Raw genomic sequence first — 25,539 nt, 5'->3', positions numbered from 1 at the left:
TAAGCCTCACCTCTGTTGATCCCCAATTTCTCACCTGATGACCCCCCTGCGACTGTGCCTGTCTTAGGTTGTTCCTCCCTTGAGGAATCTTACCCGTCTCTGGCTAACCAGTCATCTTCCGGGGCCATACAGGGAAATGTTAAGTTGGTAAGTGAGAGAGAAGCCTTATTGTTTGAAATGGTACTTTTAGTGTTTTTTAACAGGCACCATTCTGCCTGGCTTCAGCATTGAGAGTAAAACATTCTTTTTATTCTAATCTCTGGAGTAAAAATGCTCCTCCTCTGATCACTGACCACATAAATTTCCATCCCCCTCTCCAGCCTCCTCAACTCAAGCCACTGGACAGGCAGCAGAGCAAGGCTCTCCCCTCAGGTTTCTGCCAAATAACACTGGCGCTGCCTTCTGGCTCGGCTGACCTAGACCCAGCCCCACCTGCCCTTACTGGTCACTTACCCTGAGGTGCACCCTCACAGCGAAGGGGCCTGCCAGCTGCAGGGGATCATCAGTAATGAGCTCAGCCCTTTGGCCCTTCCCTGCCTTGCTGGCTACTATCTTCAATTCACTGTTAAAGGTGTTTTGTCTATTTCTCAGTCTGACACCTTTTTCCTTAGTGCTGAGATTATACTGTATATAAAGTTTTACATCTTTTTGTGTATTTCCACAGATCCTAAGCAGCAGCATCTTACACCTGCCCAGAATACTGGAGGTTTGCCCCCATTGAGCCTTTGTTTACAAGCCACTGGTTGGCAGCAGACAAGCGGCCATCCTGTGTGCTCAACAGGACAGCCACCCAGACCAGTGAGGACAAAGCGCTGTGGCTCAGCCTCCAGCCTTTGTGCCCTTTGGGCCATATTCCTTCCTCTCCTTGGTCACATGGAAGATCTACATACAATCTAGCTCACCCAAAGTCTGTACTCGTCAGGAGTCCCCTCACCTAGGCACCTGGTCAGGGAGGTGTACAGGTGGCAGACAACAGTCTAGACTGCCCATGAGGCTGGGCCAGCCTCTGAACCACACTCCAACTACTATATAGCTGTATCCAGAAACTACGATCCATCTCCGAGGGTTACCTGAAGACTTAACTGTCCACACCAGCTGTCCCTCAGATTCCTTTCTACCCACATACTTAAGGCCCATCTCTACCAAATCACTGTCAATGTTTGACCTCACTTGGTGCTTCCCATTTGGTTTTAGGATTGGTCCTTTTCCTACCCAGCTTCTAGGCCGGCCCATGGCCTCTCCCACATATGCGTTGTGAGATCTTAGACGAGTCACACCACCATCAAGCTTCAGTTTCTTCATCTATTGAAGAGGGACTTCTTGACCAAGGCCACATGGCCCAAGCATCCCCAAGGCAATCTCCCAAGAGCACGCCCATGTGCACACAGCCTGGGATGGGCCTGGGATTTATCAACTCTTGTCAGCCTTAGGCTATCGGACCTCATTTGGCATCCTCACACCAGATCAGACAGGCATCTATATTGAAACTTTATTACAAAATTATAAAGCAGAGCTCTGTAACAAAAAATACACCTTGGGGTTTGCTTTAACACCCAAGTTAAGTCTGAGAGAATTTTAATATAAGCCACTTTTACATGCAAAAGATCAACAAATGTACACAATATATATTGAGCACTAATTCCTGTACACATCCTTCTTACCAGTTTGGATCCAACCATTTCAACATATTATGAACCAGTCAGCTATCCAAGTCTTTTAAAACAAGTCTCAAGTGAAATTTCAGAACAATCACAGCAAAGCCACAGAATCATTGTGAATTAGATGTTTCCATGATAATTAAGACCAAGGAACTATGAGAGGCAGGAGGGAGCATTCAAGGATAAAAATCATGTTTTCTACCTAGGTGAGACAGTCACTGAAATGGGATCTTAGAATTCTTTTATTTGGTATAATAATAAGGTACCTGTCCACCACCCCCTCCCCCCACCAAACAAAAACCAGGGTTATTTAACACCATTTTTCCTAAGGGAAACCTTCACCAAAAGAAGAAGTTAGAAGAATTAAAGGCAACTTCTTTCTCCACAGTAACATCAGTTCTAATTCTTACTGAGGTCACTAACCAAGCATCAGGATATTATTTTTAATTCATGTCTTAGAGGGAAATTGAGAGGTAGGGAGAGGTAAGGTCTCAGCAGAGAATTTTAAGTAGGGAGAGAGCCAACTTCTGCCCCACAGTTATTGCTATATCTTAACTGAGCTGCACATATGTAAACCTGTTTCACAATACAACTGAGTAGCAGCTAAATCTTTTGCTAAACTGGTAGGCATTGTAAACTATAGGATTTACCATCCAGCAGAAAGGTGAGATGATACCTTCACAGAGAGATCGCTTGATTTCCCCCAGATGCCTACAAAGGCTGTAGCCCAGATCAAATCATCCAGGACTTGGTAAAATGTTGAGATAAGTTCCCCAATATTTAGATGACAACTACGTTATGAAATTATTTCATTCTTCCAGAGGGGATTAGTGGTTGAAGATGGCAGGAAAACCTCAGTATGTCTGCACTGGTAAACAAGTCCCCTTACAGGTTTCCTGCTGCTTTCCAATGTCATGATTGGTTCGTCTAGACTGAAAGACCTTGGCTGCATCATGGGGGCATCTGCCAAGGCCCTCAGGTGTTTAGGGTTTGCATAGTTCATCCAGTGGTTAATGGTAGCACACAGCTCTTTAACAGCCTGTGCTTGTGCTTGGCTAAACTTCTCCAGCAAACTTTAAGTCCTTTGGCTCGTTAGTGATATAAAGGTCCTAAGAGGACTCAAAAGCATCACCTACTCATCGCATGGTCCTTCCTATAGGGACTAGAGAATGCTGCTTCCTAACCTGCACCCAACTCAGTAGGCTGAGAACTGAAATGGGAGAGAGACAGAGTCCTCACCCACCTGGGGAAGTGAGACTTCCAGCTGTCTGCCCAAGAGCTGAATCCAGCCTCGTTTAGTCCCTTCTGATAACTCCTAGGTGCTCTGCCTTACATGCTGTCTCCAGGAATTTCACGAGAAGTTTAGCTGGAGAAGATAAAGGCTCTTTGCCTAAGTCTCCATGCTTCAGTGAGGCCATGTTTAGAACCTCCATAGGAAAGAGGGACTTATATTCAAGGGAAGGTGTTTTAAGACTCCTGTCCGCTGGAGAAGTCAAAGTTAGGCAAAAAACTCATTGTTTCCACCCAACATTTTCCCTTTGCTCAAACTAAAATTAAGGATGGTGTAAAAGTCAGGCCCCAAGAAAAGCAGAGGTGAACTATGTGCCATCTCTTGCATAGAGAGACAAATTTCCCAGCAGGTTAGAAGCCAGATGCTTTGCTGGCTCCCAAGATCATGGCAGGGGACAGAGCTTCCAGTCCCAACCCTTAACAAAGCAACTCTTAATGACTGAAAAATTTCAATAGCATTCGTGTTTCATTTCTCATCTAAAATCAGTTTGCTGGTCCAAACTCTGTCCTAAGGAGGATCACCATTGATCTGCTAAACTAACATCTTTTTGGTCTGAAGAAACAAATGGATTTTAGGCAATGTAGTAAGAGACTTTAGCAAAGGTAGGTTAAAGCACAGAAGGCCAGAGAGACGAGAAATGAATTCAAAATGAAAGCAAATGTGCTAGAGAGGAGAGTCATTCTACCAGATGTCTGATTGGCGAAATAGAGGCAAGCAGCTCAGTTGGTGTCAGTGGGATAGAGAAGGATGGGCAAAACTGTTTAGGTTCTCAGAGGAAGATCTGGTCTAAGTTACGGAAGTCCTCTTTTCATCTACTACCATCATCACATCAAGATCACTGAACCATGGACTTGCCCATGGGATCTATACCTGTTCCCATTGGCCTCAGGCTCTGCCAGCCAAAAGGTGCACCCACATGACAAGACTGGCATGCACAGAAGTGACACAGCATTTTTGCTTGCCCTGGTCTGGGGAACACTTCAGATTTTCTTGTCAGCCTACCCTCTTTGCAGTGGGCCAATCCTGAGCCCAGACACCTCAAGCTATGTCTCTGTAAGGCACTGAAGGAGCCGGTCCAAGCCCTCAGGATCAGAAGACGTGCACACCTCGAATCACGTACTGCCGGCAGATGGGACATTCATTCATGCGCTTGCCACACTTGGTACAGGTTACCATGTGGCCACACTCCAGCAGAACACAGTCAATGGGTGAGTCCATGCAGATCCTACACAGGTTCTCCTCCAGTCTGGGTGGCACTTCTCCCCCTGTACAAACACAGGGCAGAGGGGACAGTAAGAAGTGTCTAAGTGTATGGAGCAGTGGGGGGATGGAGGTGGGGCAGAACAGGCACACTGTGAAGAAACCCCTAAATCCACATACTTTCTTCAAAGAATTCCCAAAAAACATTTCCCCAGTAACCAATTCCAGATGCTTGTTCAAATCTATAGCCTGACTTGCAGAGGTGCAGATGAAGAGTTAAATATTTGTAGCTCTGATATATCCCAGAACATGAGAACTAAATATGGCAAAGTCCTCAAAGCTTGAAAGAAATAATTTTCAGACAACTGAGACTGTAATATATAGTGAGTGGGTGGTACTTAGGGGCTCATTATTCCCTGAGGCAGAACATGCTGAAAAAATAAAACTGGTTCAGATAAGTTCAGATATAAACGGAACTATAACGTACGGTTCATTAAGGATTGCAAGGCTTACCTGTAAGCCAGCTTAATAAATTAATACATTTATTGACTTTAAATTTTATAAAGCCAAGGCTCATAAGCACCCCCACCACCAATCTACCTCCAGGCCTCCTCTGAGGAGACATCCTGGTGGAAGGGCCCAGCGGAGATCACAGCTCCTTTCCTGTGCTGCCCCCACAGAATTGTATTCATAGCCCCATGGCTGCTCATCGCACTGGATTAGAATTTTTAAGTTTAACTGATTTCCACCCCCTATTCTATAGGCTCCTTAATTCAGCAAATTCAATCAGTTTCAACAGTTATATGCTTAGCATTTATTCACTATGTGCTCTGAGGTCAGATAATCCTCTTTGAATCCCTAACAGGCCGGCACACAGTAGGTGTTCTCTAAATGTCTGAGAAATAGACATCTTCCAAGGCAATGATAACAGCACACATTACTGAATGGTCACGGGTACCAGGCAGTGTCCTGAGGGCTTTGTTTTTCAGGACAACTCCTGGAAAAAGTTTTTCACAACCTCCAAGTGTTTCTCCAGTCACCTCTGGGGATAAGTGGATGTCACCAGCATCCAGCACCCCATCTGCTTTCCAGCTAGAAGGACACCTTTCAGGTTTCTGACTTAGCTAGCTCTTTTACAGAGACTTGAGCACCCACAAGCCTACAAAAAAACTAGGATGCTAGGATCCCTGTGAGTACAGGTGGGGTCTTCTCACCATACTTGTAATATGGAGGATGCTGAATAGCACTGGTTGGCTCTTGACACCAATTTCTGCCCCTTCTCTGCAGGTGCTGGAAGCCCAGGAACCACATTTCACAGATTCCCTTGACAGCAGGGTTCTGCCAATAAAATGTACTTGTGTGAAATCTGGAGGGTAGAAAGGAGGTGGAAACCATTCTTTCCTCCTCTGCGGCGGCAGATATACAGGCTGTATGTTGGCCTCCATACTCCCCTGCCAGTCACCAGCCTTGTGGCTATGGGGCAGCAATGACCTCACCAGTAGTTTCCAGAAGTTTCCTGGGTTCTGAGTGGCAGCAGCAACTGTGAATCTGTGGAAGCAGCTACAGCAAAGTAAACTGAAAGCTAGTGGGTGCAGTACTCCTGCCCTTAACTTTTACCACCACTAGCCCCTCCAATAATGAGCAACAATTTCTTGTATCAAGTCTTTTTTTTTTTTTTGCTTGAAATATCTACAGTGGTTTCTGTTCCCCCATCTATGGTAGCTGTAAAATATGTCTGCAAATTCTTTGATTCTTCTTTCTTCAAAAGGTTTGAATGTGAGCTGGATTTACTGACTGACTTCTAACCATTCATGCTAGGTGACAGAAGTGATGCTATGTGCTTTCTGAGACTAGGTCATAAACAGGATAATTTCCATCTGTCTCCCTCTCTGGATTGCTCACTCTGGAGGAGGCCAGTCATCATGCTGTGGGGACATTCAATCATGGAGCACGGGAACAGGCCCGTATGGGGAGGCCTGAGGCTCCCTCCAGCATCCGGCACCACTGTGGGATCCATGTAAGAGAGCAGCAAACCACCTCGGAAGTGCACCTGCAGCCTGTCAAGCCTTCAGATCTGCAGCCCTGGCAGAGATCTTGAGACCCTCATGAAAGACCCAGAGCCAGAACTGCCCAAACTACTCCTGAATTCTTGGCTCACAGAAATTGTGAGCAATGTTTACTGTTGTGTCAAGCCATTATTTTGGTGCAAGCCATTATTTGGTTGCATACACCAGATAATTAATACACCGTCTGATGCAGGGGTTGAACCAGGCAGATGTGAGACTCTCTGAGCTGATAGATTAATGAACGACGCCCTTGAATGGTTGGAGACTTTGGTTCTAAGCTCTAGCTCTTCTCTACCATAATATATTTGCCATGTCAACAACCCATAGGTATTCCTGGGCACAAAATTCCTTGACCCTTGTTATGTGAAGAGGACAGCAGTACGAAATGTGCAAATATAAAGTAGGGTTTTACTGTTTCTCAGGGAAACTTACAAAGAGAATGGTAACAGGGGATTGGGCCAGACTTAGCTGGCCCAGGTGCCCATTGGCTAGGGGCCCTGTAGGGAGGGAGCCTGCCTGGAATGTATCACGCTTATATGATGGCAAGGCAGGAACATCTATGCCACTAACAGTGGAAACTGCAATGAAGAAAGAAATGATCTCAAGTCTATTTTTCCACTGAGGTGGTTGGTACCTGCTGAACTAGTTCTCTGCTGAGCTTCTGAAAGGGGAAAGGAAATGAATCTCCAGGACTGTCCAACTGGCTTCACCTCCTAGATTCCCGACACCTCACTGATCCCCATTCCTAGGTGATGCATGAACCTTATCATCATCTAGAATGTTCAGTCTTTCACTCTCTGAACATAAGCTCTTGTCCTTCCAGTTCTCACTCAAGTAGATCCACTGTCCCAAGTTCTTCACCTGCATCAAAACCTCCTATCTGGTGCCCCATTTTCTCCTAGTTCCTACTTATCTAACCCCCAAGTGGCCTCTGTACTTCTAGGCCACCATCAAATTACTCCTCCTACAACTCAAGCTGGATCTTGTCTCTTCTCTGCCTAAAACATCAGTAGTTCTCGCTTTGTAGTTCTTATTTGCTAATAAGAATTGTGCAAATTTGAGGTAGTGTTATATAAAAAAGATATTATCTAATCCTCACTTTATGTACCCACTATGAAATAAGGCAACTGTCCCAGAATAGGAACCTGGAGCTGCCAGCAATCCCGGCCCACACGTTGGGAAGCCCAGCGGTACAAGACTTTCTGTTCTTGGTTTTCTTCAGCTCCCTATCTTTGTGTCCACCTGTCTTATTAGGATCAACCCCGTACTCATACAGAGTCTGAGCCAGCCTGGGGAGTTTCTGCCCTTGTGACCTAACAGTGTAACCAAAGTGCCTGGGACAATACCTGGCCCACAGAAGGGGCTCCGTCAGCAGTAGCTGCCATCATGCTTTATTCATATTGTTTTGACTCTTTGAGGACGACCGTGGCTTATAATTCTCTGAATCCCTATGCCCTCCAATGGGGCAGTGTAATGGTCAGCAGGCTTTGGAGTCTAACAGTGCTGAGTTTAAGCCTAAATTTGCAGTTTTGGATGGTGACCTGGTGCACTTGAGCAGGTTACCTACATTCTTTAAGTCCTGTTTCCTTATGTGTCAAATGAGGATAACAACATATGCTTCAATGGATTGTTGGGCTAAGTGAAACTGTAAAATGCCTAAGCTGGGGAAGCAAATAGTAAATGTTAGTTGCTGCTTCCTATTATTACTGCTATTTAGTTTTCTGCTTGAAGCACAGTAAATATTTGTTGGCTCACTGAAGTCACCACACAGAGGAAAACACCTGTCACTCAGTAAGAAGCTTGGGAGGTAGCTTGGTCAGGCACCAAGGGAGCAGGGGTCCCTCGCCCAGCATCAGCAAACGAATAAACCAGATGAGGAACGACAGGCTGCTCACTTTGCTTGGAACGCCGCCTCACCAGCAAACATGCTGGGCTGTTTCTCCCTAGCACTGCGATGCTGGGAGCTCTGGGCTGTGGTCCCATGGTTGGCACCACTTTCTCTGTCGTCGTTAGTAAACCACCAGCATTTATTTGTGGTCATTTAGGTAGATTATCAAAGCTTGTTCACTCAGAGTTTCTTTTACTAATTTATTTAACTTACTGACTTAACTAAAAATAATTTATTAATGAATGTCTTTGCAGAAAGAGTGGAGGAACGTTTGCATCTTTTACAGATTACACTGTATTATTATCACTTGGAATCATGCGGCGGGGGATCTGTATTGGATAAGGCAGGAAGTAGGTAGCTGGGCTGAGCTGGACGGAGCCGAGCAGCATGCACCTGACCCTCAGTGGGGTCAGGAGAGTCCAGGGCAGTACAGGTGACTGGACATTTTCTGAAAGAAGGCCTGCTCAGGGCAGTCTTGGGCAATTACTGCCTTTACCCTATCCCTCCAACACCTCCGTGCCAGCTAGCTATTCAAGGGCTTCGATTTTTTAAAAGAAAAAAAAAACCCAATGTGAATCTTCCACTGGCTGATGAGGGTGAAGAACCCCCTACTACCGAGCTAGGGCCCCTGCACTGCACACGTGTGAAAGCCTGAGAAAACAGGCCTTGGCCCCGCAGTGGTGCCAGGCTCAGAGATCCCAGTCTCCTGGCAACAGCAAGGACCCTGTGAGGGTCCAGAAGTGGGTGATCCTCTGGCAGGAGGGCAGGAGGTTGTAAAGAACTGGTACTTGATGAACCAGGGGACAGAGAGCCCCAGAATAAACTGTTATATGATTTAATAATCTACACTCCTTGAGGATGATATGCTTCCCAGTTCCCAGGGACTGACGATATTGGGGAAATGAGGGAGGGAAACCTCATTTGTCCTTTGCCTGCATTACCTCTGTGGAAGGAATGGCTGCCGCGAGGGATTCTGGCCTCAGCCCTGCTTTTCGTGCCTATGGCACTTGTTATTTGCATGTAAGTATTTAACAATTTATACTTTAATTCCTTACCAGATGGCTAGGATTGGTTATGAGTTCATGCACTTCAATGAGAGAAAGTAACGTATTTTATTGAGAAGCCAATATTAGAAACGTTGCAGGTGGCGCGGGGCAGGCTGGGGCTCTCTCTGTGGTGGTATCTTGGGCTTCACTCTCCTCCCTTCGGCAGCAGACCCTGAAGTCACATCCTTCTCTATTAGGACTTCACTGAGCTCTCTGGGACAAGGAGAATAATGCCAAATCTTTTACTCTTAAAAGGAATAATAAAACTTTTTGTTATTACCTCATTTTAGATAAGAATTTTAAATTGTTCCTAATCTTTTACCCTCCATCCTTCTCACGTAGCATCTGCGCCAGGATTTTATCACGTGAGGCACTGAGGCTTCTGTACTTATCCCTGAGCCAAAGTGACTGCCTTCTCCAGAAAAATCCCTCCTAAAAAAACAGAAAGGAGATATTAATTCTATACTTCCCCTGCTTTCTCCAGCCACAGTACTTGATTCTCCTCAAATTTACCTGATTCGCACCCTCTTCTGAGGGTTTATCCAGAAGTAGAAAGAAGCCCCTTGGAGGAAAACACACACAATAATTAGTGATTCATGCTATTTTTTACGTCTCTCACAATGTGTATCTCTGTCTTATTAAGACTAACTGGGTAGCTCAGTCCATCATCACAAGCAAAATCTCTACAGACCTGGGATCCTGAAAATCATTCCGTGCATCCTGAGCTTCAGAACTTCTCTGTATCTGCCCATTATAGCCCCACAGTGTCTCTGGGGAGACCTTTGTATGTGGCTTGGCATGGAGTGTAGGCAGGATTTCAGCCCCACTCACCTTCTTGGCCACTGGCCAAGTGCCCTTGTGCAGTAAGCGAACTGCTCAAGCACACCGGGCAGAAGCGTTTCACTCTCTCCAGAGGCATTTTACACCAGTATCCTTTGGACTCAGTCTCACATGACATGTGTCACTTGCTGGTGGGTGGGGGAGAAGGTGCTTCTATTTTCCTAGCTGCTTTATCCTATAAGTTGAATCACACCAAGTTATTGCTGAGTCCAACTAGCTCACTAACTTTCATATGTCAGACTCTCACCGATGAGTGAATGGGTCATGAAATCAGCTTAAAGGTCATGACCAGCACTGAATCACAAAATATTCTTTTCAATACAAATGGAATAGAAAAAAGTCAGAGTGCATAATAAGCTTGTTTTAGAAACCACTTATGCCTATATGGTACGTGTAGTGGGTCATGACATAAAATGGAGCTCACAGCCCAAGCACAATGATCAGTGGAGAAGTCCCCAGTGGGAAGGAACCATCGTCTTTCTGCTACTCACTCTCAGTATGACCATGGGGCAAGATCGTTTCCTTTTCTCCTTCTCCATTTCTTTATTGTAAGAAGTAGAGATAAACTCCTGTCTGAGGTCTCTCCCAGTTAAAATTCTGTGAGGTTTGGTTAAAGGCAATAGAGACTGGGGGCCCATAAGCCAGTAGGATGAGAAGGGATGACTGACAGGAAGGGCTCACATATTCGACCTTCCATCAGCTTTGAAGGAGACTAGCATCCAGGACCATGTGGCCTTCTCTGCCCTTTCCCCAGAGCCTCTGGGCAGTCCTCTGGCCAGGCCTCATGTCCACCCCCAGCAGGAAGAGGTACAACCAAAACCTTTCCCCTCCAGTCACTTTCCTTCCAGGCCTAGTGACAGCAGATGCATCTGTGCCAGTCGCATTCTAACTCAGTTTTGGCTGGGGAGCTGCTTCTGAGAGGCATTAGGGTAAGTACTCTTCCTGCCTTTGATGGTTTCCTCACCGTAAAATGATGTGATTGAAATAGATGAGTTCTAAGCTTTCCTCTAGTTCTAAAATTCTACTTTGGAATGGCCAGATCAGTATTTACCTTGAGCTTCCTTCTTCATCCAACGCTGCCCTTCTACGGGAGCACATCTGTTTTGAAAGAAAACATGATCATGATTATCCATCATGATGGGCACTATTTCCAAATCTTTACTCATCTTTTTATTTCAAATCTCATCTACCAGTGGGATGATAACCTTTTGGAGGACAGGAATTCTATTTAACAGTCCTTGGACTCTCCCAAAGTACATAACTTGAGATCATGTAGGTAGCTTGCAATATATTTCACTGGTTGTTTTAGATAACTTTCAACAGATAATCCCTAATAAAAACTCTTGGAAATAGGAAAAGAAATTATCTGCGAGGATCCTAACAGCATCATTGTTTTAAAGTCAAGAACAAGAGTAGAAAAAAAAAAGAACAAGAGTAGGGCGCCTATTATTACTGCTACTATCCATTATTGTTGAGGAGGTCCTAATCAATGTGATAAGAAAAACGAAGCATTGTAAGGGAAGAGACAAACATATTTGCATTTGAAGTGATGAACAACCTAAAAAGCCCAAGAGGATCAACTAAAATTTTATTGGAAATAATATGAGAATTCTCTAAGATACAAAATCAAGAGATCAATATACAAATCTCAAAAGCATTCCTATATACCATGGGTAACTAATTTTAAAATGAAAGAAAGATCCCATTTACATCAGCAAAAATGCATAAAGTACCTCAGGGTAAACTTAACAAAAAACGTTTAAGACCTATGTGATGAAAACATTAAAACTCCTCTGAAGGACTTTAAGAAGATATGAATACATGACCCTGAGATACCATATTCCTAAATTGTTGCAAAGGTAAAAGTTCTCCTCAAATTTACCTACTAATATAAAGCAATCTTATTCAAATCCCATGATAATTTCTAAATTAAAAATCTAGCCAGCTAATATTTTGCTGGAAAATATTAGAAAATATGAAGGAAAAGCTATGAAATGTATGAAGAAGATCAAAGGGCAGGAGCTCACTCCATCAGATATCAAAATAAGTTATTAAGCACCTGGAATTAAATAGTGTGTTTCTAGGACAAGAAAAGGTAACTGGATCAACACAATAGAGTCCAGACACAGATAGTATTTTTGATCAGTGAAGAAAGAATGAACCACTCAGTACAGGATTTTAAAACAGTTGGATCTTCATGTGGGAGAAAAGGTTAAGATTCTCTGCCTCAAACACAGTAAACAGCAAATAAAACAAATTCTAGATGGATTAAAAAATGCAACAACACATGTTAACCAGAAGAAAATATCAGACACTATTTTTATACCATCAGGTGGCAGAGGCCTTCCTGCAAACCCACACCCGCCGGGCCCTGCGGAGGGACTGGGGGTGGGGCCGGCATGCCTCCTGCTCTTGCCAGTGTACTTCTCTCCTCTGGATCGTTTGTCTTACTCCAGATTTAGAAAACTTTTACATTAAATATACTAATCCTTTCAGTGGCTTTCATTGAATTTCAGTGTTTCAAATATTTCTCAGGGTTTTTATCTTCAAGGAGGAAAAACAACCATGGATGAAGGAGCACAGACTTTGCAGTTGAGCACCACTGGGTTCTACCTTTGTTTGGGGCCTTAAGTTGATCTCCCTCATCTGTAAAAGAGAGACGGTAATATCATCCTCACAGGAGTGTGGGGATTAAATCAGAAGATGTATGGCAAATGTAGTCTGAAGTTTGGCATAAATCAGTACTAAGTTCACTAATGGTGTCAAAGGCAAGGTGACCAAATCTATCAAAGGCATCTGCTTGTCATATCAGGCTTAGAAAGCTCTTTCCCACCACAAGATATAAAAATATTACTTTTTGCCTCTATTTTTTTCTAATACTTTCATGGGTTCTTCTTTTCTTTTTGCTGAAATATGTTTATTTAAGGTGATAAATAGCGATCTGCTGTTATTTCCCCCCCATATAGTTACGGAGCTGTTCTATTACCATTTATTCATCTTCTTCCACTAATGAGAATATTAAAAGGGGACATTTCATAAGTCCTAGGAACACACGGGTCAGTCTATTGCTGGACACCGTATGCTACTTCAGATCATTGTTAGGTGGCATTGTTCCTTACTGTGGAACTGACATTGCCTCCTCTTTCCCCCTTGAACACCATTATTGTCTACCACAGGAAAAACATTACACGGTCTCTGTCCTCAAAAAGCTTATCATCTAAGTGAGGAGAAGAAATAATGAAACCATATACATATTTACATATATATAAATGCAAGGTTAAACTACATGGACATTAAAAGCACTATGGAAGCTTATATAAATTCCCAAACAGCAAAAGGTCTTTTCCACCTGGAGGTACAGTGGTCACTGCCAGGGCAATGGCCAATGACTCCCTTCCCAGAGGCCTTGGCAAGCTGACCCCATGCTAGTTACCAGTCTCCTAGGCTCAGAGACTCACCGAGAGAGAACTCTCTCAGTGCAATCTCAACTGATTAGTATCACAGCATTGATAAAAAGTCAGAATGCCAGAGTATGACTTGACAATGAGAAATATATCTGTTCCACAGACAGACTAGCTGTATCTAGACAATCAGGGGGTTTCTGGTCATCACCAGGGCGAGGCCTCTGGCACACTAAGGTGACCTGACCAAGTGACCTGCAGGTACACGTTTCTCTTTAGCAGTTCATCCATCCAGTCAGGTTTTACTCAAGACGGATAGGCCAGGAAGCCATTTGGTACTTAAATATCTCTACTCTGAAGTTATTGCCCTCAAGGCTGTGGTCTTGTTTGCTTTTTATTGCCCTAGACTGAATGATTATATTATTGTACAAAAGACAGAAGTGCACTTTAAAATATTTAGTACACTTAAATGTTTCCATATTTATAAAAGAAATATTTCAACATTTGTGTTCTGTTCAATAAAGAAAATTTATTATAACCCTGTAAAAAAATATCTTTGCTCTGCTCTACCATGTGTTGACCTTGGTGTTTCTCTCTTGGGGAGATGCCATTTAAAAAATTGCTTATTGTATTAACATTGCAGGGAAGAGGAATGCCTCACCATGGCCTCTAAGAAATGGTAATAAGTCTCACAGAAGGACTAGGACCAGGAGGACTGGAGTATTTAGGCAAGGGTTCATGAAGAAACATGAACTTGAGTTGGCTTTGAGAGACTCAAGGGACTTCTACAGAGTGCAACAAGGGAATTTTAATGGGAAAAGGAACAGACAAAAGTAGGAATGGGCATGTGACTGGGCATCCTGGGGAGCCACTCTGGCTGGAAAGAGGGCTGCCATGACAGTTAGAAAAGGTAAATAAAGAAAATGAGGTTGGGTTGGTAGGGTAGAGTCAGGATTACCAGCTAATTAAATCACTGTTGTTGTCAGCCCTGCCTGTTGGGAAAAGTAACAAACCATTCTGTTAGTGAACAAAAGGCAGGCAGGGAAGCCAGCTCCAGAAGGACGGTTAATACCAAGTGCTTTAGAAACCCTGACACGGGCTTTGGCTGCAGTGATCTGACTGAACCTATTTCCCCAATGCCTTACGTGATGGGGAAGAAAGTTGCTAAGTAAATCTAATGAATCAACAAGATCACACATTTATCTTTTAGCCGTGTCCTTTCTTCCAGGGTGACTGATTGCTCACAAGGGTGGAGATTACACATCCCTCATAATTCCAGTCAACAAGGAAAGAAATCAGTGGTAGGACGGGAATGACTGGTGTCAAACTGACATAGTTTTGAGTTGATATTTTACTGTCAAGTCGACTCTGTCCTCCTTAAACCTCTCAAAACAGTCTAATGGCTTGTTATCTGGCATCAGTTCCACAGAGATCTCCTGCAAGGGGGGTTCCTTTAAAAATCCCTGGCATATACTTTGCAGGAAAAGAATAAAGCATATCTCAGTCCTTGTGACTAAAAAGGAATATCAAGTAGTAAGAAGTGGGAGAGAGGCTTTGATTTTCAGTTTGTGGATTCTGAATCTAAAGACATACTATCCTCTGGAAGCCTGAACTAATTGTCGTCCTTACCTCAATGAGACAGAAAACTGCAATCAATGCCATCACTACTCCTGCCACTGATGATGCCAAGATGACTTTGATGTGATAGTCATGCCCCAGAACTTCTTTTGTGAACTGAAAATATAATGGAACAGACTTTTTAAAAACAAAGAGGTGGAAAGGATGAAAGCTAACTATTGTAAAATCTCATTCTTTCAGGCAGGTAACATAAATGTTTTTGAAGAACGTACCAAATATAATGCTAATGATAAATCAGCATTTTCTTGGTTTATCTTGGGTGTTAGGTCCCCTCCTCGTCTACCCCAGCCATTGTGACATCATTGTCTGAATGAGCACAGTGGGAGATCCCTGTCTTCCCCAAAGGCCAAGGCCAAGACAAGAGACAGACTAGGGGCCGTGGCCGCGGTCTTCCTGCCGGGGTGCTTCAATGGCACATCCTAAACTGACTAACAGGCTGGGGATCCACGTTTTGGGAGTTATCCTCACCTCATGGATCTCCTGCTCTTCCTGTTCACTCTGGGCTTCTGGACTCTCATTGATGTAGTTTTCTGTTCTCCACTGGTCTGTATCCCAGTCTGCCCTGGGCTCCTTTGCTTCTTGCTGCTCACTGAGAAGCTTCATCAGGAGGCCGGTTTGGGAGATGAGCCTGGCACAGGCCGGTTTCAGGTGGGTCTCCGAGCAGCCCGTTTTCAAAGTCCAGATAACATGAGAAATGAGCCTTCTCACATCACTGTTGGTGATGAGGGACCGCAGCTGCTCGTTTAGCTGAGCTTCGGGGTGGTCACCTGGAGATGAGCTCCCTGGGAAAGGGAAGGCCGGGGATGTGGAGGGAACGTCAGTGCCCACACTGTCGTGTTCCTGTTGTGTTTCCTTGCTGAGTTTGGGAGTTGGCATAAAGTTGTCTACAGTCACCGCAGAATCTGCAGCAGAACCCTTACGGGCAGTGACTTCAGGGGTAGGTTCTTCTGGCACAGTAGGGTTTTCTGTAGCCTGATCCAAAAGAGAAAATGGTTCCAGAAAAGGATTTTCCTGAGAAGTCAGTTCTGATGATGACAAAGCCTCTTGTGAAGGGTAGTTCATACGGCTCATTGCAGCGAATGGAGGCTTGATCACAACCATCGGGCCATTGTGTGAACCTTTATTGCTGAACTGTCTACTCATTTTGGCCTGGAGTATTTTGTGAACCACATCCCACCACGTTTCAGGAAAGAGGTACTTTTCTCTGAAATGTGAGGTTGGTTCAGAAGCCTTCATATTTCTCATTCCAGCACTTGCAGCTTCTGAAACAAAAATACTACCAGTTAGGTCTTTTGATTTTGATGTAATCTCAGGTAGAGATTTTGGGGTGCTGGAAGCAGAAGGGCTGCCCATCAAGTACTGGACAGAAGGGACAGCTGCCTCCTGTTCCCTTCGGGATGAAGACTCTGGGTTGAAGGAGCTTCCTGCGGTCTCCCTGGGGAGCTGCTCCACGTGAGGCTGCTCCAGCGCCCATGGGGATGGCATCGTGAGCCCTTTGTCTTCGGCCGTGCTCTCCGCAAGGAGCTGGGCCCTCTGCTTCCTGTTGATGCCTGCCTTCCTCATTTGTGTGAGTTGCCTCTTCCGTATGCCCTTTGGACCCTTGATGGCCACCTTCATGCTCCGCAGCCTCTTCCCTACACTCTGAATCTCTGGTGGGCTGTTTTCTTGTGATTGGGCAGTTTCCAATTTTTTGGCAGAGATTTGGTGTTGAAAGTTGGGACCCAGATGTTTGGAATGTAGAAGCGTGGCATGTAAGATATCTTCCGGAACAGAGATTTTTCCCCATTTATTTTTGTCAGCGGAAATGCTGGATCCAAGTGGAAGAGAAGTGTTCTCTGCGTTGTTTTGCAAATGCCCCACAGGCTCATCTTCCCCTTGTAAGTTTGAAAGAAGAAGTTTAATGAATTGTAATAACGCTAATTCTGCACCTTCCAGATATCCATCAGAGAAATAAGGTAATATGTAGTTTAGTGCACTAACAACACTTTCATTGCTAAAGTCTCCTTGCTCACTTTTGAAGGCTGACAAACTGATGGCATTTTTGTCTGCGGCCACCTTCTCTGGCTCGATAGTCAGCTCAGGGCTGCTACTCTTCTTCCGGGATAGTAATGCCTTCATGAACGACCCTTCTGGGTTCCCTATAGATGTTTCATCATCTGTCAAAAAGAAGAGATTGCTTTTCATCTTACTACACTGATGGACAGTGACTGAAATGGGGTTGAGTGTGGGGAGGGACTTGATATTATGGGTGAAGGTCGAAACCACAATGTTGCTCATGTGAAACCTTCAGAAGATATCAATGATACCTCAATTTAAAAAAAAGGAGAGACTGCTTTTGATAATGAAAGACTGATGAGACAGCTTTTTGTCAGTCCACAGCTATATATCCCAGTCAAATAAATTGGGAATCAGCAAACATTTGAGGTTCGATTAGGAGAAAAATGAACACAAACTTAAACCTTTAGTCGGCAACAACAAAAGGAGAGGAATATGTCTTTTGAAGACGCGGCTTCCTGCTAGGAACACTCCATAGTGCAAAATACACCGTGCAGGATTATTCCATTGGTCCCTGAGGAATAATTGTCTGTGCTCAAGAGAAGCCGAGGCTAGAAGACAAATACTCCCCCTCAGCTAGATTCTCTGCAGATCTAACACGGACTCCTCACGTTCACATACCCCATCCTGTAGTGCTTCACATGCAAAGGGAGTGTGAAGCTTTCTCTCCCCACCTCTGCAGTGTGTTCCTGTTCTTGATACCATCACAGATGACCACACCACCACCCACTGCAAACAAGTTCTCTTCTGCATATGCCCTTCTCCACCTACCCACCTATTCCTTTGCTTGGTCCCTGCTTCCATATATCCCAGCCCCCATAAGAGAAGGCTCTATGCAGGGGAAAAAAACAAAAAACCACCATGTCTACCCTGGCTCTTTGCTTAAATTTGAGCAGGGATCTCGGGTGTGGGATAAGAGAGCTGTCAGGTTGTTATGTCAATGTGGAATATTCAATAAACCAATGGAATAATACTGAGGTCCTAAAATGCAAAACGGAAAAAACAAAACTTTTTCAGATGCCTGCTTTGCTTTCATTTAATTTCAATTCTAGTATTTCCAGCTTTACTTGGGGAACCATCCATAGCTTCTGACTACCTGAAGATCGAGGGCAGCGGCAAAAGTTCACTGGCCAGCTGGGTTTATTTTCCAGAAGAATTACAAGTATTTTTGGTGGTGGTGGTGAGGGTCAGAGGAGGAGGTAAGGGTCATGAGGAAGGAGGAGCATGGGCTTGCAGAGAGCCCCAAGCTGAGGCTAGCAGACCTGAGCACTAGGCTACAATATATAACACTTGGATCCCATTTTTTCTCACCTATAAAAGTAGAATGAAAATGCCTGTTTTGCCCATCTTTAGTGGGAGAAGGGAGTGATATAACTGGCAAAAAAAATTTTTTTTAAATAACCAACATTGTATTTATACAAGAAGCAAAGTATTATTTATGATGTGCCCCGGATCATTTTATGATCTGCATATTCAAGCGACCTGGGCATGAAAGCACATTTTGGAAGTTATCAGGTTAGTGCCAATAAAACCTACTATACAGAAAAATACTTAAAAGCACCTGAGTGCTTTGGGGATAGAAAGGCTTAAGTTCAGAGCAAATTTAGAGTTGGACAGTCTAAGAACAGAAGAGCCTTCCCATCCATTAGGAGGGCTGAGCAGCAGCTTCTGCTATAGAACCAGAAACTCTCAGGTTCCAAAGAAAACTTTTATAAAATAGCACCACTTGTACTCTTCTATAAAAATTGCAAAAACAAAATAAAGAAAATATGTATCTATACTTATCCTACAAGACAAAGGGCACGTGAGACCTAATGCATATAAAATCAGTTTGTGAACTGTAATACGTGTATGAGTAAGTTCTCATTCAGGGGTTAAGCACCAGGCAGAGAGCACAGTACACAGGATGTGGCCACTAATGTTCATTCTTTCCCCTTCCATTCCTTTCTCTTGTTCCTTTAAGTATGTGGATTGCTGTCACTGTTAGCTTAATAATGTAACTGAGAATCTGACTTTTAGCAAATGAGTAGTTAGAAATGCAGGGAGTTGAACTCTTACTGAATTAATAAAAATAGTGCAATTAATACCATTAGTTTGAAAATTAACAGTTAAAACATAAATAAAACTTATCATCGGGTAATGGTAACTCACCACAATATGTGGTGCTTGTCAGACATTCACTGTCACAATGCAGCTTGACTGTGTTGCAGAAGACCTCAATATTATTCTTAAATTGGCAGAGGCAGCAGGCCATACGGCTAGGTAAAATCCTATAAAATGAAACACAGAGAATTAAATCAGTGGTAAAGGAGTTACTGGGGAGAAGAGGCAGGCCCAGGCCACCCACAGGGCTGTGCAAAAGGAGTTCTTGGAACATATGGCCTGTGAAGTTGGGTAGGGATGAGTTGGCCAACTGCTATTCTTGAATACTCTAAATAAACAGGAGGACAGAGATGCCTAACAGTAGGGTAAGAATGGAAGTGGGTATCTGTAGGCCTAGAATAAAGGTGATAGGGATTAGAACTGGGTGACACTGATCTGTTAAAAATAAATGATATAACAAAACCGAAAGTTTCTGTGATGACTGCCCTTGTACTGTTCACCATGTAAGAACTTATTCACTATGTAAGAATTTGTTCACCATGTAAGAACTTGTTTGTTATGCTTTAGAAGATTGGAGACTGATGAGAATTAGGCTTGGGGTGGATTAATGATTGTGCATTGAGTCCCCTATACAGAATTTTATTGTTGTTAACAACCATTTGATCAATAAATATGAGAGATACCCTCTCAAAAAATACATAAATAAATAAAAATAAATGATATAATTGAGACAACTGAGGAAATTTGAATATCAGCTCTTCATTAGATAACATTACGCATAGGAATTTCACTTCAGTGTGTTTTTAGTATTTTAAGTATATAGGGAAATGATTTGGATACCCAGAGAGGAAGGCATGTAGCTGACAAGAGAGGGACTGACTGGCAGACGCTGTGGGACATTGATGAAGACGAGGCTAGAGCAGGGGCCAGTAGATCCGACGGTGAGAGGAAGACAGTCATTTCTCAGCTGCCCTGACAAAAATGGCGAGAGCAGACTGCTAAATGCAGGGGCCTTTCCCATAGTAATCTTGTGTAAGGCCATCAGTTAGCCTTAGCATAATACCAAATTTCTGTTAGCTTGCCACATTGGAGAGGGATGGCACAATTTAAGGTGCAGTAAGTTGTGTAATAAATTGTCAGGAAGCCCTACAGAAACATATTTTTAAAACTACAAAGATAAAAAATGAAATTTGACCCTTACTTCAGATTGTATGTGAAAACAAACTAATAAAAATGGATCATAGATAGACCTAAATTAATTAACCTACAAATATTCAACTTATTAAAAGAAAACATAGGAGACAAATCTTTGTGACTTTGGATCTGGCAGTGGGTTCCCAGACAAAGATTTCTTAGATAAGACACAAAAAAGGCACAAACCCTATAAGAAAAACTACTAAATTAGAGCTAATCAAAATTCAAAAATTAAAGACTTCTGGTCTTCAGAGATACTTTTAAAAGAATGAAGACAAGTTATAACCTGAGAGAGGATATTTGCTGAACACATATCTGAGAGGAAGGACTTTTTCCAGAATATATAAAGCACTCTTAAAACTCAACAGTAAGATAAATATCCAATTAAAAAATAGATTTGAACAGACATGTCATTAAAGAAGATGTCTGCACATGTATAGGCAACATCATCAGAGATTAGAGATCTATTAGAGAAATGCAAATGAAAACCATACCCAGCATACGATGCAGCAAAAACATGTTCACACAAAGACCTGCATATGAATGTTTTTCATAGCTTTTTATAGCCAAAACTAGAAACAACTCAAATGTTCGTTAATTAATGACTGGTATGGAACTCTCCTCAGCGATAAAAGGGAGGGACAGCTGTAACAACATGGATGACTCACAAAAAGATTATGCTAAGTAAAAAGAGCCAAACACAAAAGGTTACATGCAATGTGAGTTCACTGATAAGACCTTCTGGAAAAGGCAAAAACTGCTGGAATGACTGATGGGATGAAAATCAGACTGGTGGTGGCCCCGGGCTGGTGGTGGGAGGAAGGGTTTGCCTGCAAACGGCCATGAGGGGCCTTTTTGGAGTCACACGGGTTCTGCATTTCAAATGGTGGTGGTTACATAACTATACATTTGTCAAAATTCATCAAACTGTACACTTAGAAAGCGAATTTTATTACATGAAAATCATACTTCAATAAGCCCGACTTAATAAAATAATGAAACTTAAAAAAATCAACTAAGTGAAAATAAATATAAGAAAAATCAACTTACAGTTTTTCTACCTTGGGGCTCATCATGACAATGCTCTCCACTGTTTTAAGTGTCACTTGGGTTTTTCCCATGTCTCTGAAGGAAAAAGCACAAACACTTATGATATGAACCCAAAGACAAAAGCTCTATACTTAAAAAGATACTTAATGACACATTATTACTTCAGTTTTGGCTTCTTTGTCTAGCCAGTTCGAGTTCACTTGCCACAGATAATAATTCCAGAGAGAAATTACTGAAGAAATTTAAATTTATTTGCATCATCAAATTAATGACCTTAGCCCTGAACACTACGATCTTTTTGTCATCGCCCTGCTTCTCATTCTCACCTGCACCCACCACTCTAGAGTATTTACTTTTTAAAAATACACCTTATTCCTCCTTGCGTTCTGGGATAAATTATATTTCTACATGCATCTACACATCCCATATCTATGTGCGTTCTTCAGCACCACTCTCTTTCTCTGATAGCGGTCTTGCACATATACATTCTTTCTTAATCCTTTCTTTGCCCAAAACTCTTATTTCAATAACCCAGTTAAAATATAAATTATTCCTTCTTAGCGAAAATGCAAAATACTAAACTTTGATGAAAGTAAAAGAGCAGAAATCATCTCATAAGCCATGAGATTGTTGCAATACTTACAAATATTTTAATGCTGTCAATTTGAAAAAATAAGAATCTTCAACAGTTGTCAGAAGATTATGACTGAGATTTCTGAAAAAATTCAATGGAATTAAAATTATATGCATTTCATGAAACATTCATTTTTTTTTTTGCATGGGACTTAAAGGTTAAAAGGAAAAATCGTTATCTGTCTTTACCTATAAATTACACTTAGAGTAGTCTATAAAGCATTCTTCCTTTGGGAACTACCTACCTAGGTCTCTGGGTGATAAAGGGGAGAAGAGAAAGAGGAGTAACACAGAAAAAGTGGGAAGCAAAGACTTTTCAGATTGAGAATCCCACAAAGTGACTATGCTGGGAGGAAATCCCCTTGCTCTGAAGGAAATGGTATTCCTAGGTCCTCCATAATTCAAGATGCTTTTCTTTCAGTTCTGGAAATTAAAACAGTTCCACAGTTTAAACCATGCAGTGACAGCAGGACCAATTCCTTGGTATTGGATCCAAAGAGACAGGGATAAACCTGAGAGGAGGCGGTAAAACCCCTGTTCCCGTCACAGCCTTGGCTACACTGCACGCAATCACCAGGTCACTTGTCAGTCTCCTGGATTGTCAGCTCCTTGAGGGCAGGGACCACACTTTACTGTCAGTGTCACTCCTGTGCCTGACATGGTGCCTGGTGTTTACTAGGTATTTAATAAATGTTTTTTGAATAAATAAATAACATTTTGCTTATGCATCAATAAAATGAACAAATTCATTTTTGATGCAAATTTGTATTCCAAAATGCTGAGATTTTCTTCTCAGTTCTTTAAAACAAAAAACAGAGCAAAAAAAAACAAAACAGGAAGGAAAAACCTTCTTGTAAATTAACTTTACTCAAGAATCATTAGTGCATTTTGTAGAATATTATTATCACAACTAAATCTATTGGGCTGCCAGGCATCTGCAGTCAGCTTTTCACATTTAATCCTCACAATAACCCTCTGTGCTACATATTATTATTATTATTACCCCATTTTACAAGTGAGGAAACTGCGGGTTTATATAACTTGTCCTGAATTATCAAGCTAGTACTAAAAAGCAGAACTGAAATCTGAACTCAGTTCTCGTTCCAAAGCCGGGGTTTAACTTGTGGGGGGGAAAGGGGTTTAAGACAGCTTTTACTTTAACCTCAATTTTGAGAGCACTAAATATAGAAATAGCTTTTCAAACTTGATCTACCCGTCTGGGAAACCTCTACGAGAATTACATTTTCTCTTTTTATTCCTTTTCCCTAATCACCTCCCATGCTTAAATATCTAATTAGCCTGTCGTCATTAAGACTTTAGAGATTTAAAACCATGTTGCAGGCGAATCAGTGAAAATGATGGAGTAAGGACATGTGAAAATTTATCCTATAAAGGAAGAACAACAAAAACTAGCAAGAAATGGTCAAACCAGCTTTTTCAGAACTCTGGATATTTAATCAGTGGGCTTACAGCAATGTGGGGAGCATTTATTCAAGAAAAACATTAATGTTGCAGGCGTGGGTGTTACATGATGGAGTGTGGTCGTTGCCTGTGCAAAAGATCAGGAAAGTGTAGCCTGCCATGTATGACTCAGACATGTCTCCTGTCCCCTCTGTACCTTAGTTTCCTCATTGGAAAAAAAAAATGGATCTTACAAATTTTTCAGAGCTCATAGTGAGCTTACCCCCAGCTAACTAGTAACTGTATCATGTTTTTACACATATTCATCGTCTATTCAACTTACATTGTGTGTAAGAACTGCATTCCATGCCAGGCCTGAAATGTTCCAAAGCTCAGTTCTGCAATTAGATTGCAGCCAAGATTTCTACAAGAAAAAGAAGAAAAAAATTATTTCAGAACATTTATCCTTTGGCAGGGATTCTAACCTGTATATGATGAAACATAACCTCAATACTTCCTCATACACTAAAGAAATCTCACTGTGGAAGATATTTGTTTTGTTTTTAATATTTGTATGAAAACATAGATTGTGTATCAAGTATACTTGTTTTATAAAAAAGAGAAAGATGGATTAGAAATTGACATCTTCTTGTTTTTTTCCTGGTATCAGTGGTATTATTACAGAAAATACAAATAAAATAAATAAAATATATTTGTATGAAAGATTTATACTTTCATGTTTATACATGTATTGCTAGATACAAAGGAATAAGTGCCCAGAACACTTGTCTAAGTGATCTTTAATTCTCTAGAAAAGGGTTCCATGACTGCACTGCTGACATCTTGGGCTGGATAATCCTTGTTGTGGGCGCTGTTCTGGGCACGGTAGGCTATTGAGCAGCATCTCTGGCCTCTGCCCCCTAGATGCCAGCAGCATAGCTACAGTTCTGACAACCAAAATGTGTCCAGACACGGCCTAGTATCGCCTGGGCAGAAAATCACCCTACTTGAGAACCCCTGCTCTAGAATGAGTCACTCTGATCCATATGATAATTTTTACACTAGTGCTTCCTAGAGACAAAAAGGATGTGGCCACATAATTTTAGTAGCTCTCCATTTAAAATATTTCAACATAAGACGTTTACAATTAAGTTTATAAAAATTCCAAACATAGTTAAATTGTATTTGTAACTTACATAAACTGCAGAAAAGGTAGTGATTCGAATGTGCGTCTTTCAATAGCCTGTATTTTATTGCAGGATAAATCTCTGGGAAAAGGAAAAAGAAAAATATTGTTTCAGCTATCAGATATCTAATTAGCAGAGATAACTAGTAGAGGTTAGAATAATCACATTGAATAAGTAGCTCTTATCTAAACTCTAAACCTTAGAAATTATTACGTAACCTTCCAGACCTCCTATCCCTGCCCTCACCCAAGTCTCACTTTCATTATCTTCATAAATAAAATACACAACCATAGATCTTGAGAGATTGTTGAGATAATCCTTCCTGAGAGCAGAAGGACTGATTAGAGCAACTTTTGTGGTCTCATCAAATTCCACAGTAGGAGCTCAAAAGCTTTTATCTCCATATATAATTTCCAATATTGAAAGGAATATTCTCACATTTACAAACCTCCCTGGTTTTATTCTTTCTAGGCCATTTCAGCACCAGAAAAAATAAAAGATGCTCTTTCACAAAATTTGAAAGGAAGTTACACCTCTAATTATAATTACTTTGAACTAATTCAGAATTATACTTTCTATTATTTTAACAGAAGCTCACTTTTGGTTTCCATTGCTATATTTCCATGAATTAAACTGCTCCAGTTGTACAGTGGTGGGACAACAAAAAACAACAACATGCTATTGGATTTTTATTTTAAATCACTCACTCTTGACTATTAGAGATGACTCTCTTATTTCTATTGATTCAGGCTTAATCCCTCACTTTTCACCTAGACGCGTATTAACTCTTCTGAAGGGTATGTCTGCCTCTGATTTATTCCTTTCTAATCTATCCTGCACAAAGTCACCACATTAACTCTCCATGAGTGGTTCTCAAATACCAGCATC

General features: G+C 42.1%; 1 protein-coding gene across 7 annotated transcripts in view; it reads right to left on the bottom strand.

Annotated features, from left to right (window-relative positions):
- Positions 1-1,475: 1,475 nt before the first annotated feature.
- The window catches only part of LOC118909390 (leucine-rich repeat-containing protein 37A3-like), a 90,869-nt gene continuing 66,805 nt past the window's right edge, over positions 1,476-25,539 (bottom strand). For 2 of the 7 annotated variants that reach the window (XM_057501290.1, XM_057501284.1), the window contains exons 5-15: positions 24,661-24,732; positions 23,808-23,888; positions 22,074-22,145; positions 21,431-21,505; positions 19,235-19,353; positions 15,497-17,184; positions 15,020-15,124; positions 11,041-11,087; positions 9,663-9,711; positions 9,472-9,581; positions 8,706-9,362 (exon numbers count right to left, since the gene is read on the bottom strand). In XM_057501290.1, coding sequence (XP_057357273.1) covers positions 9,233-9,362; positions 9,472-9,581; positions 9,663-9,711; positions 11,041-11,087; positions 15,020-15,124; positions 15,497-17,184; positions 19,235-19,353; positions 21,431-21,505; positions 22,074-22,145; positions 23,808-23,888; positions 24,661-24,732 — 2,548 coding nt within the window. In that variant the 3' untranslated portion in view covers positions 8,706-9,232. Of the gene's footprint in view, positions 5,710-8,705; positions 9,363-9,429; positions 9,582-9,662; positions 9,712-9,731; positions 10,284-11,040; positions 11,088-15,019; positions 15,125-15,496; positions 17,185-19,234; positions 19,354-21,430; positions 21,506-22,073; positions 22,146-23,807; positions 23,889-24,660; positions 24,733-25,539 lie in introns of those variants that run through there. The other 5 variants (XM_057501286.1, XM_057501287.1, XM_057501288.1 and 2 more) reach the window with 5 other exon arrangements.

Source organism: Manis pentadactyla, chromosome 4 (genome assembly GCF_030020395.1).
Source record: "Manis pentadactyla isolate mManPen7 chromosome 4, mManPen7.hap1, whole genome shotgun sequence".
NCBI lineage: Eukaryota > Metazoa > Chordata > Mammalia > Pholidota > Manidae > Manis > Manis pentadactyla.
The sequence above is the reverse complement of the archived record's forward strand: the minus strand, read 5'-3'. Positions and strand labels throughout refer to the sequence as shown.